Source organism: Miniopterus natalensis, chromosome 10 (genome assembly GCF_054644295.1).
Source record: "Miniopterus natalensis isolate mMinNat1 chromosome 10, mMinNat1.hap1, whole genome shotgun sequence".
NCBI lineage: Eukaryota > Metazoa > Chordata > Mammalia > Chiroptera > Miniopteridae > Miniopterus > Miniopterus natalensis.
Genome location: NC_142090.1, coordinates 22,127,066 through 22,140,810, shown reverse-complemented (window position 1 = coordinate 22,140,810; position 13,745 = coordinate 22,127,066). Strand labels below are relative to the sequence as shown.

The 13,745-nt window shown below is 38.2% G+C and overlaps 1 protein-coding gene across 1 annotated transcript in view; it reads right to left on the bottom strand.

The window, feature by feature from the left end:
• Positions 1-13,745, bottom strand: part of CADPS2 (calcium dependent secretion activator 2) — a 539,314-nt gene that overhangs the window by 34,656 nt on the left and 490,913 nt on the right. The window contains exons 24-25 of the mRNA XM_016213343.2: positions 8,903-8,986; positions 8,766-8,798 (exon numbers count right to left, since the gene is read on the bottom strand). Of these exons, the coding sequence (XP_016068829.2) occupies positions 8,766-8,798; positions 8,903-8,986 (117 nt within the window). The remainder of the gene's footprint in view (positions 1-8,765; positions 8,799-8,902; positions 8,987-13,745) is intronic.

Here is a 13,745-nt window from a genome sequence, read left to right as displayed (position 1 = left end):
GAGCTGAATTCAAGCCACATTTTGGGGAGTTGGGAGATTAGAAATCTTTGGCAAGTGTCATAAGTAAGACAGAAGATTTGAGAGAATTCTTAATGAAGACAATAGAAAGGACCTTATTCTGGCCGTATTCCTACATAATGCAGAAATCTTTAGTACCATATTTAGCAAATAGTGGTGTAGCTTCTGTTATATCACCTTTGTACACAATTAAAAAAAATTGTTTTCCTTACATTGATTTCAGTTCTGCCTCCCACTAGTTTTAGTCACTATTCCTAGTTCTATCCTCTTGACTGATATACTATAGAGTGAAATTATAAATTTTTAGAATCTTGACACTAGATTTTATTATAATCAATAATAATATGTGATAATAACTAACATTTATTGAGCACAAATTTCATTCCAGGAATGCTGAGAAGTGCTGAACGTGTTTACAACAAGCCTAGAAGAGGTATAATTATATCTTCATTTTATAGATTAAAAAAAACTGGTGCCCTACAGCTGTACACATACGTCCAAACTCATCAAATTATATATATTAAATATGTGCAGTTTTAAATACATCAACTGTACCTCCATAAAGCTGTTAAAAAACAATGATCTGGTACCCAATGTTACACAGATACTAAGTACAGTGATGAAGCAAGAAATCAAACTCAGGCAGTCTGGCTTTTAGTCTGGTGTGTAGCTTCTCTGTTGTGCTGCTTTCACAGTTCCAGCCCAAAACATCCTCTGAGTTTCGCTGTTGTTTGTTCTTAGCAGCTACCCCACACTATTGTCTCTTGTGATTTTTCACACAACTTTTTAACATACATTGCTCTCAGTCACATCTCCCCTATTTTATAGGTAGAAAATATTTTTTCGGGAGTGGGGTTAGTTCTAATATAATTCCTTAACTCTACTGAATATATTTGGTTTTGGCCTAGTGCTCCCGTCTGTGAAGCTCATCTGAACATTTTCATGCTGGTCCTGCATCTCTTGTACCAGCTTGCTCTCTTAGGTCTGAGCTCCCTTCTAAGTTACTGTTGCACAGGACAGACTCAACCCTTCCAGGTCTTGCTTTTCTTGTATGTCTAAGGTCTTTCCCAACATGAACACTTGAAGGTTCTATGATGGGGCCATGAACTGTGTAACTACAATAAGAAGTTGTCTCCAGGACAGGGTTGTTTAAACAAGAACAAATCTACCACACCATCTGAAGATCAGAGTTTATCACCTTGATCAGAAAGATATCACGGAGGGCCCTACCAACTTCTTTGCTAAGAAGCACAAGGCACTGGAATTTATTTCTCTTCAGAAATATATTTATTTTTCTCTTATGTATTATTTTTCTTTTATAAAGAAGTGCTATGAAAGTTTATATTATAAAGATACATAAGACTGTGTTCACCTATTCTATACTTAAATGGCTTGAGTTGAGTCATTTTCTGTTCTTAACTGTTCCACATCTTCAGCTGTGCCATAACTCTAAGAATATCAGACAATCATGTATGTTCTAGGAACATGAATTCCTTCCTCTCATCTGCATTAGGAATGTCACTTAATTTCACAGATAATTATATATTTCTAATGCTTCATTTTATAGAATCAATTCGTATGGGTTTATTTTTTGCTTTTTTTAAATGTTGAAAATGAGAGTATTGTTAGGTGTTGCTCCTTTCTCCACAGACCTTTTTTTTTTTTTTTTAGCTCCAAGCCCACTTTTGCCCACCCTTGCATATTTTACAATTTGAGGTATAATCCAATATTACCTAATTTAGTTGGCTGCTCAGATTATTCTAGCTCAGGCCATTGGGAGTTCTTTCATTTGTGTCCTGTGTCCTTTAAAATATTTCCTATCATTGTATGTGTGTTTTAAACACTTTCTTAGTTTCCATAACCATAAGATGCTCCAGGGTCATCTTGTATATTTCCTGTCCCTGTCCTAGTGCCAACCATTTCTCCAAGCAGTCCTGGTTCATTTTAGTGGAGATTAGAGATAAAGATTTGGGCACTAGATATGCTTGTTGCTACTGAAGTATCATTGCTTCTAGGCTCTATCACCTAACAAAAACCAAGGGAATAGATGTGTATATACTAACCCATGCATATACATATATCTAAAATATTTCTATATGTAACCAGCTCTATCTATATTAAGCTAAAGGCAAGTTCACACTAATGTCTCCAACTCTAATTCATCACCACATGGATCATTCTAGTCTCTACTTGCTTGTCCTCAACCTCTCACTTCCACAGTGAGAAACTTGGCTCTCACCAACCACCATCCCTTTACATAATTGTTCAGTTCCAGTGTACATGTATAGTTGTTTCTGAATTGCTAACTTGTAGGAAAAGACTTTATCAACTAGAGCGTAATGCTTATGTACAATTTCTTTTTCCTTTATTTTTAGACTCCACTCATTTCCAGTTACTCAGGTCAGCACCTTTTCCTCCATCTTGCTCAGTGATGTTACCGAACACATTTGCAACAGAGTTAGATTATTTTATCACTGTCTCCTCTCCATCCTGGGATCCCATGATATCCTAACTGATTTTTAAAATTTGCATATAGCCCGGTGGGGCATGGCTCAGTGGTTGAGCCTTGACCTGGGATCCAGGCGATCAGGGTTTGGTTCCCGGTCAGGGCACATGCCGGGGTTGCGGGCAGCAGCCGATCAATGACTCTCTCATCATTGATGTTTCTATCTCTCTATCCCTCTCCTTTCCTCTCTCTGAAATCAATAAAGATATATTAAAAAAAAAATTTGCATATATTCAGGTTTAATCTTTGTGCTGTACAGGCAGGTTTTGACAAATGTACAGAGTCTTGTATCTTCCATGACAGCATCACATGGAATAGTTTCACTGTTCCAAAAAGTTCCCTGGGCTTCACCTATTCCACCCTCCCTTTCCTTGACATTATGGGAACCACTAATCTCTTTATAATCTTTATAGTTTAACCTTTACTAAAATGTTATATAATTGGAATTATACAGTATGGAGCCTTCTCTGGCTTCTGTCACTTAGCAATATGCCTTTAAGATTCATCCATGTCTTTGTGTGGCCTGGTAGCTAACTTTTTCTCCGCTGAATTAGTACTCCAATTGTATGAGTATACCATTTCTTATTTATCCATTCAGCCACTGAAGGATGTTTTGGTTGCTTCTAATTTTTGGTGATTATTAATGAAGTTGCTATGAACATTTGTGTGCAGGTTTTGGTGTGGACATTTTATTTTTATTTTTTATCCTCACCGGAGGACATTTTTTCCATTGATTTTTAGAGAGAGTGGAAGGGAAGGAGAGAGAGAGAAATATGAACCTGAGAGAGACACATCAATTCGTTGCCTCCTGCATGAGCCCCAACCTGGGCAGGGACCAAACCTGCAACCACTGAGCCAAACTGGCCAGGGCTGCTGTGGACATTTAAAAAAATCAGTTGGATAAATACCTAGAAGCACAAGTGGTAAGCTGCACAGTAAGACTGTTTAGCTGTATAAGAAACTACCAAACAGTCTTCCAAAGTGCCTGCATCATTTTGCATTTCCACCAGCAATAAATGAGGGTCCCTATTGTTCTGCATCCTTGTCAACATTTTACTATTGTCAGTTTTTTAAATTTTAACCATACTAATAGGTATGTAGTGGTATTTCCTAATGACAAATGATATTGAGCATCTTTTCATATGACTATTTGTTACCCATACTTCTTCGCTGTAGTGTCTGTTCCAATCTTTTGCCCGCTTTTTAATTGGCTGCTTGCTTCCTTATTGTTGAGTATCAACAGTTATTTGTAAATTTTAGATATAAGTCCTTTATCAAATAGTGTCTGTGGCTTTTCATTTCTTAATAGTGCAGAGCAGTCAATTACTAAGTCCAACTTACAATTTTTTCTCATCGAAGTTTTTGGTGTTATATCTAAAAAAATCATCACCAAATCCAAGGCCACATATGCTTCTCTTATGTTTATTTCTAAGAAGTTTTATAGTTTGGATTTAACAGGTAAGTTTTTGGTCAGATTGAATTAATTTTTGTGAAAGATGAGCCAGTGTTCTTTTTTTCTCATAAGGTTCTCCTTAAAAGACTACTTCGGAGAGGCATAGTTTCTGTAGTTTTAGCATAAAAAACATTAATAGTCAACAGCACTTCATAGCTTTTGAATTTAATATTCAGAGGCATCAATAATAGAGGTGTAATGTCCAGATTCAGGGGAGAAACTCTATTTTTAGTTAACTGCTACAGCCAGACCACATCTATGGTTTAGTAAGCTGTCCTGGGGGTGGGGCAAGTGGCTGATTTATTTTTTATTTGATTTTTTTAATAACTTTTATTATTTATTTTTTAAATTTACCTTTACTGTTTAAAGTATTGCAGATGTATCCCCTTTTCCCCCCATTGGCCTCCTCCATCCTTTTCCTGCCCCATCTCCAGGCTTTCACCACATTATTGTCTGTGTCCATGGGTTATGCATATATGCATGTAAGTTCTCTGGTTAATCTCTTCCTGCCCCTGTCCCCCCCCCCCCCCCCCAATACGTCAGTTTGTTGTATGCTTCAGTGTCTCTGGGTCTGTTTTGTTCATCAGTTTATTTTGCTCATTTGCTTCTTTTTAAAGAAGGACCTTCAACATTTCATGTAATATTGGTTTGGTGGTGATGAACTCTTTTAGCTTTCTCTTCTCTGTGAATCTTTTTATCTGACCTTCAGTTCTAAATGATAGCTTTGCTGGGTAGAGTAATTTTGGTTGTAGGTCCTTGCTTTTCATCACTTTGAACATTTCTTGCCACTCCCTTCTGGCCTGCAAGGTTTCTGTTGAGAAATCAGCTGACAGTCGTATGGGTGCTCCCTTGTAGGTAACTAATTGCTTTTCTCTTGCTGCTTTTAAGATTCTCTCTTTGGCATTTTAATTATGATTTGTCTTGGTGTGGGACTCTTTGAGTTCATCTTGTTTGGGGCTCTCTGTGTTTCCTGGACTTGTAAGTCTATTTCTTTCACCAGGCAAGGAAATTTTTCTGTCATGATTTTTTTCAAATAGGTTTTCAATTTCTTGCTCCCTCTCTTCTCCTTTTGGCAATCCCATAATGAGAATGTTGGTATGCCTGAAATTGTCCCAGAGGCTACTTAGACTACCTTCATATTTTTGTATTTTTTCTTTTTGGTCTTCTGACTAGGTGTTTTTTGTTTCCTCATATTTCAAATTGCTGATTTGATTCTCAGTGTTGTCTACTATTGATTCCCTATAAATTAGTCTTCATTTCAGTTAATGTACTCTTAATTTCTGACTGGTCCTTTTTTATGTTGTTGATGTTCTCACTAATTTCCTTGACATTTTCATTAAGTTCCTTGAGCATCCTTATAACCATTGTTTTGAACTTTGTATCTAGCAGTTTGCACGATTCCATTTCATTTAGTTCTTTTTCTGGACATTTCTTTTGTTCTTTCATTTTAGACATATTTCTTTTTCTCCACATTTTGGCTGCCTCCTTGTGTTTGTTTCTATGTATTAGGTAGAGCTTCTATGTCTCCTGGAGTTGGTAGAGTGGCCTTGTGTAGTAGGTGTAGGGCCCAAAGGCTCAGTATTCCCAGTCACCTGAGCTTGGCATTCTAGGTGCTCCTGTGTGGGCTGTGTGCACTGTCCAGTTGCAGCTGAGCCTTGGTTGCTGTTGTGTCACTAGGAGAAATTGACTCTCAGGCCAAAATGGACTGTGAGGACCAGCTGCAACTACAGCAGGAGAGCTGCTGTGCAGGAGACACCCCCTATGGAGCAAGATCTGCTTCAATGGGGTTTTGGTGCTCACTGTGTCCACCCTTGAGTGTGTTACTCATAGAGGTGATAGGGTTGTAATCCAGCACGGTCAAAGGTGACCAGTGGGTACACGGTGTCTGGGGCCTCCCAGGAGGTGCAAAATTAGCCTTTGCCTGTGCCCTACCAAGCATGAGCTATACAGCAATCTGTAGATGGCTGCTACTTGTGTTGGGCTTGGATGTGCTCAGGAGAGGTCAAGCTATGAACCAAGGAGAGCTACTGCTAGTGCTGGGCCTGGGGCTACTCATCAAAAGGTATGGGGCATGCTGAAACCAACTCCTGTTTGTTTGAGAGATTTTAGGAAAGTCCTAAGAATGAGACAAGAGGGGCCAGTTGTATGGAAAAGCCACTGGAAATGGCTTGGATGAACCTGCAATTAGGGAGGGGTGGGGAGGGATCTTAGGTAATCACCAGGGCTAGGTGAAAAGTGTGAGCCAGGTTGATGGCAACTCAGATATGGCCCCTGCCTGCCAGCTCTGTGGAATGGGAGGGCCCATCAAAGGAACAATGGCCTCTGCCAGCACTGTCTGGGATAAAGCTGCCCTTCCAGCTCTTACTCTAATTCCAGGCACGTTAGTTCCTCCCTGAATGTCCCAGGTTCCTTTCAAGCTGCTGCCAAAGTGCTGGAGCTCAGAGGAAGTGCATCTGAGTAAGTACATGTGTGGAGCTCCTCTTTAAGAGGAGCTCTTTGGAACTCCAGCAGCCTCTGCTCCCTCAGTCACAATTCCTGCTGGTTTTTACAGCCAGAAATTGTGGGGACTTCTCTTCTTGGTCTTGGAACTCTAGGCTGGGGGATATAATGTGGGTTGCGACCCCCTGCTCCTCTGGGAAAGCTCCACAGCCAAGATATCCCTCCTGATTTTAAACCTCCACATGTGGGTGCTGGACCAGCCAAGTTGTATGATTCCACCCTGATTCTACCCCGTCTCTGCCCCGTCCTACCAGTCTCGATGTGCTTCTTTGTTTATTCCTGAGTTGTAGGACTTCTGTTCAGCTAGATTTCAGGTGGTTCTGAATGATGGTTATTCTGTATTTTAGTTGTAATTTTGATGTGGTTGTGGGAGGCAGCAAGTACTGAGTTTACCTATGCTGCTATCTTGACCGGAAGTAACAGTTTGATTTAATAGTGACACTGGTAAGCTGAAATTCTTCTAGAGAATAACTGCCATGATAAAGAATACAACTGCTATAGCTGTTTTCATGCTATATATATTTCTCTATCTCTTTCATCCTGAGACAGTGAACAGCTTGTGGGCAAAAAATGTATATTTTCATCATGTATGCCCAGGGCTTATGACTGAGGATGTTTAATATAGAAAATAAGAATTCTTCATGCAATATATCCCTTTGAGTATCTCTTGGGGAGAGGAGGCATGATAATTATCATCAAATATTTGAAGGGCTGTCATACAAAAGAGGGATCAGAACCGAGGCCAAAGTCACAGAGCTATAGAATTTCAACTCATCATATATAAGAGGAGGCTGCCTTATGGTGAGCCTGCAATCACTTAAAAAAATTTAGAAGCCCCAATGAATGTTTGTCAGGGATATTAGGAGAGGAGGTTTCTGCATTGAGGAGGAGAGTGAATGAAACACTTTTTGTATCTTTCAACTCTGAAATTTTGTGGGGTCTAACAGATCTAGTACAGGGCCAAATTAAGAACTTTAAAAGCCCTAAAAACAGGAATAAATATGGTGTCCCATTCCATTTGTAATTCAAAATGAAACCAAAACTACGTTATAAAATGTGTTAGAAATTCCAGGGAAGTTCATGTGTTCCCATGATTATTTGTCTCTTTCAAGATAAGTATCAACTGTACCCTTAATTCTCCCTTTCTTTTGTGCTGCTTTGCAGGACCCTAGACAAGTGATTATTTCTGCTTATTTGCTCAACAGTGATTTTCTGATTCTTGGTACAAGACAAGAAGTACACCAATACTTCTTTGGGAATCATTCATAATATAAAAAGCCCTATTCCAGAGAAACCCCATGCAAAGGCAATAAAGTTGATGGTCTATTCATTTAAACAGTTCATTTACAGTAGCTAAATTGGCAATAATAAATCTGAGGACTATCTAGTTCACAGTATAAAACATGGTTATGCATTTAAAAAATAACAGCCATCTACAACCAATATACAAGCTTGCCAGTACTCAAACCACAAACATTCATAACGATGGTCCAGAGATGTGATGGTCTTAACCAAAGATGGGATTACTTATATTCCATCTAGTTTTAAATTTAAATTTTTTTCATTTGTGCTCTAATTCTTTGATAATTAGTACATATGCCAAGATATATAATTACACAGAACATTTTACACCCTGATCATATATGTGATAATAGGATTTAAGGCAAAAACTAATTCTGTTATGATTAATAACTTAAAAATGCTATACTAACTTGACTGTATTTATCATGTGAATTCTTGTACCTAGGTAAGTTTCATAATTTCCTCTCATGGTATCTTAATCTTTTAACAAATTTAGAGGTTGAAATTATTTCTCAAGAATTCTGTGAAAAACTAAATGTTAAAGTAAGTGAATATTGATTTCCAATGCTTTTGTATTTAGAAAATTAGTCCTTTGATTTAACTGGTTCATCTTTATTGTTACTTTAACCCCTATAAGAAACCTGTTAGGGCTATCATATAAACTAAGGGATGGGAGAGTGGCCATTTTTTCTATAAACAGTGTGAGGCATTTTCTACCCTATCCCAGTGTGCTGTAACTACCCTCTGCAACTGGTCTGACACGTTCTCATGATGAACTGACCTCCGTTAGAGTTCCCAAGTTAGAGCGGAAAAAGTACAGAAAAGCCCTGCCAAGCCTTGTTATGAGGGTTAGGCCTTAAGAAAAATAAACTGCTCCCTGGGGGAATGGCACTGGTTTAAAGATTTGAAATAAACCCATAGTGAACCATAATTATTTTTTAAAAAAAGAACTATATATTGTTTTAAAAAGCAAATAAAAATACTTACTGGAACATCAACATATTTTGCAGCTGCTTTCACCTTAAGTGGAAAAGAGATAATTATGAGAATTATTTTCCTAACTGTTAATAAGTACTATGACAACAGTCAAAAGACAGCAGAAGAGAGCTCACTCAAATACTCACAGTGAATGACAGGATGGATGAAAAGAAAGTGCCTTCATCATATCTTGACAGCTTAGACAACACCCCTTCCAACACTGAAACAAACTGTAAACAGTTTATGGTGAGTACTTAGAAAATTTCTGTGCATACAGACTAGTAACAGGGCAAATAATTCCTGGGCCAACTTCTGCCATGGTACAGAAATCCCCATTGTATAAACTGGCAGCTGAGGGGCTAACTTGTAGTGTTTGCTCTTTCATTTTGAAGATGAACTCTAAGGTCCTTTCCAATTGCTGGAAATGACACAGACATTTTTAAAGATAGAAGAATAATATGTAATAGGAGTTTGGTCACTATATATGAGCTAACTTAAACCATTAGTAAATAACGTTAAATTTAAAACAATTTTCAACTTCAATATAGATGGTTAGAAGTCCTCATCACAATAAAAAATTGTAACTATGCATGAGAATGGATGTTAATTAGATTTATTGTGATCATTTCACAATGGATACAAATATCAAATTATGTTGTTCACCTAAAACTAATATAATAAGTCAATTATACTTCAATAAAAAATATAGAAGTTTTAAGTAATGAAGATCAAACTTAATCAAATTCCTTCTACCATATATCACTTGGCCATTCCCTAACTGTTTTAATCTATGGAAGAGGTTGAATAAAAAAAAAAAAATGATGTGTAACATTTGGGGCTCTTGTAACACTAAAATGAAGTCTGACATTAGTTAATAAGCATTTACCAAGCAGTTCTAATTGGATATATAAGGATCATCCCCCACTTTCAAAAGTTTACAAGGAAGTTGGGATGCTAATACAGATACACACACTACAGCATACAACAGAAAGAGTGCTGCTCTGTCACTGACAACTCTGTGAGCTCAGGCCAACCACTGCACCAATCATTTTCTCCATTAGTTAAATTGTGTGTTTGCGTGCCTGCCTGTGCGTGTCTGTGTGTTGGGGGAGGGAATATAAAGTTAAAATTAGTTTCAAAAGTGTTTTACATTTCTAAAATTCTACATGTCTATGAAATGAAAGTTAAAACATGTATACTGTAACAATTAAAATGTGGAGAATTTGATTTCATTGAGTAGAAATGTTAAGATCTGGCATAAAGATAAGAGATATAAATAAGGATCTACTGCCCTACATCTTTACTCTTTAGAACTTAAATAATATGCACTATTGACAAATTATACACTCCCAAAGGGAAAATGCTGACAAGGTTTTTTAAATACGAAAAGGGAAATTAACGAAGGCTGGTTTTTGTTCACATAGCAGCTTCTTCAACAAAGTGATAATAGTTCTGGGGACACAGCTTATTGGTCTCTGGTGACTAGAGAACTCACTGAGAGTGCACAGGAGATAATCTGTTCTCTATGGCTGGTCAATTACTGCAAAATAGTTTATGCAAAAGAAACAAAAACTTCCCTATAGGTTTCTCCGTCACATCATTTTCGACATGATGTAACAACACAGAAACAAAATCATGCAAACTGCTGACTAAAATTTTATTCTTAGAGAATGAGAGTTATGTATAGCTTGTTAGTTATCCGAAGGGATACAAACAGCAAAAAACACAAAATTATAAATTGCTCACAACTAAAAGTCAATTTAGCACTTGCTTCCTGCCCATTAGGATTTCTCACCCATCACAGCTGGCTAGCTCAACTTGATGTGGTTTGCAAAGACCCAAAAGACCAATACTCCAGGGCTATGTCAGACCAGGGGAAGGGAATTCCAAACTTAATGGCCCTCTGTGGAAAATGCCTCGCTTCTTGTAACTCAAATCTTAAGAGCCATTGTGTGCTGGGTGATCTCATTTGCCACAAGGAGAGCGACAATTGCTATGGTTACCAGACAACCTAACCGTTGAAGGCTCTGGCAAAGCACCTGGTTCTTGGTGCTTTCAAGTGAGTGTATGTTTACACATGTAAGCAACGCTGTGGGCCAAGGCAAGGCAGAGGTAAGAACCCCGTGGCTGGATTTAGAAGATCTGAGTTCAACTTGAAGCTCTGCTACTCTGGCTATGAGACAACAGTGTAGACATTTAACTTCAGTGTATTTATCAGTAAAATGGAAAAATAACAGCTGTCCTGCTTATTACATGAATGATCACTGGAGATGATTTATGCGAAAGGACAATGAAAATGGCAAAACACTACAGAAATGTAAAGAATTAACACTACTGATATAATTAGCTGAATCCCTATCCTTTATATACGTCTAAAAACCTATATATGTTAAGTCACAAATCAATGGGGGCTGCTTTAGGATTGTATAGTGATAAGGGGTAATAAGGAGTTTGGTTATCAGTGAATGGGGCCAATTCAATTAAATGATATCTATGGAGTTAGAACAGAGTTGAGGCTGTCAAAAGACCTGCATTGGAATCCCACCTGTTCCAAGGGCATTTGGCTGATAGTAGAGGACCAGGGCTTTGAACCCAGGAGGCTTGGCCTCAAAGCCCATGTTCCTTACCAACATACTACAGAGCTGTGAGCATTAAATGAGATGCTATAAGTCATGTGCCCAGCATATTTGATTTTTATTAAGCACCTAACATGAGAAATAAAGAAAAAATATGAGTCTGAAACCCCTCCCTCCAGGAACATACAAACTAGTGGGAGAGACAGACGTGTATACAATGGCTCCTGACACAAGGCTGAAAGCGTTAAGGGCCACTGTAGATGGGCAAACAGTGTAACTGAAACTGGAGGAGGGAAAGAACGACTTCAACTGGAGAATACTGGATTAACTTCATTTACAAGGTGACACAGGAACTGAGCCATAGGATAGTAGGAAAAAAGTGAATAAAATACTTGGGGAAGCCTATTGGCACATGAATTTAGGGCAGAAGATTCCTCACTTGGCAGCCTGACTAGCTCATCTCTCTTCAGAGTATGAAGCAGCATTGGGTTATATCTGAGTAAGTCCTACGCATGGACCTGTGGTCTGCTGGATTCATTTCACAGCATTCTTTGTTTCCATTTGAACAATAGTGGAGCGCCTATCCTTGGGTTCCTCCCTACCGAAAATGGTCTTGGGGAGGCATGATACTGCAGGGACTCCCAGGGCTTACAAGACAGTGAACCGCAACTGCATCTGGGATCAATGAGGTGAGCCGTGCAGTTCCTACAGGAAGGCTATTCTTTATTAAGATTTTTGTTGAGGTACATGTAGCAGAAGAGCTACCTTAAAAATTAAACTCTATTAATACCAAGATTGGCTAATAATGATATATTTTTCATCTGGCTTTTAATTGCACAAAACAGCAAGATTCCATAGAAATCCAGTTAAATGCTGGGTTTAGTTGCTGTGTCTTTAACTGCTTCCTGTGAACTTTCTCTGTATAGCTCAGGGAGTATATAAATACTCATGGGTCTGCCTTGTGCACTCTGTTCTCCTGAGGGTGTCCAGTTGGAATGAAACACTGTAATCTCCTTTCCCTGCTCTTTATTGCGGATGCCATTTACTGGGTTTGTTTGAATAATATTTAACATCTAAACTCTTTCTGGGTAATTATCAACTTTGCCTCACTATGCATACTCTCAAGGAAATTAAATATAGAAGTATTTTGAACTGAAACATGAAGAATGCCACAAGGCATGCTGGTTTACATTTTCTGGTGAATTTTAACAGGGTATAAGATTTGTTTTCCTACATATATGGAAAGTAGAAACTAAGTCTAAGAAGTGATAGGGAGGATTCCAGCTACAGCTTGGTGGTTCAAGACACATACAGTTCTTGCTTGCTTTTTCAGCTGCATTTCATGAAGTAAACAAGGGATACCTGCAAAACTTATACTGCAAGTTATAAAATCTTCCACAGAAAAGACATTCATCTATAAATAAGACTGATCTTTTTTGGAGGGGGTGTTTTTTGGGGGATATTTTGCTTTTAGCGGGGCTAGAGATATCTATAAGCAGATGTTTTATATTTGTTTGGGAAGATCAGGACTAACTGATATTGTTAAAAATTCTCATAGAACCAGAATACCATGGACTGGAAGAAAACAGGTTTCCTTCCTAAATGGGAATATTAATGCTATGATGCAATGCAAAATTGTCTCTTCCTCACCCTCTTTTTTCCAACTGAGAATCCACTTCCTCTTTGAACCTTTGATCCAGTAACTCCTAAGAGGTCTTTCCAGAATATCCCCATCTGTATTAAGGATGGATAGTATCTGACAGCACGGATTTATTCACGACATACTTTGTTCCGCAAAGTGCCTAAAACAACTTCCAAAATATCACGCCTAGTCCAGATGTTGGTGAATTCTTCACACTTCTCTCATTGTGCCCTTTCCCACTGCCCCACAAATAGAGTGACTTATCTTATTCTGTATTTCGTCTTTTCTAAAGGCTCCCAATAGTGTTATTCCTTCTAAGCACATACTTGAGTTGAACAGTTGTCTTCTGAGTATATGGACTTGATTTAGAAAGTAAATTTGATCTAATTAATCTCACCAGGTTGAGTTGGAAAGATTATGAATTACATCATCTAGGCAGTTAGGTTGGATTTGTCCTCTGTCCAGCTTATTCTGAAGAGAAATTCAGGGGGAAATATTCTAGATTATCAAAAAGAATATGTGTGTATGTTTACACCTATATAACTACATATCTATAGCTATATGTACTTAGCGACAAAGTGGATAATGTATATTTTTTCTTAAATTCCTTTTTGCAACAATTGATGAGTTAGGAAGTTGAATGTATTGCTATGATCCTTAAATTCACAGCCCGAATTCACTGAGCCCCTATTACCAGAATGCATTCTTTGCTCTTTTGTCCAAGTCCCTCGACCAATTCTTCATCACAGCCCCCCCCCCCCCCCCCCCCAG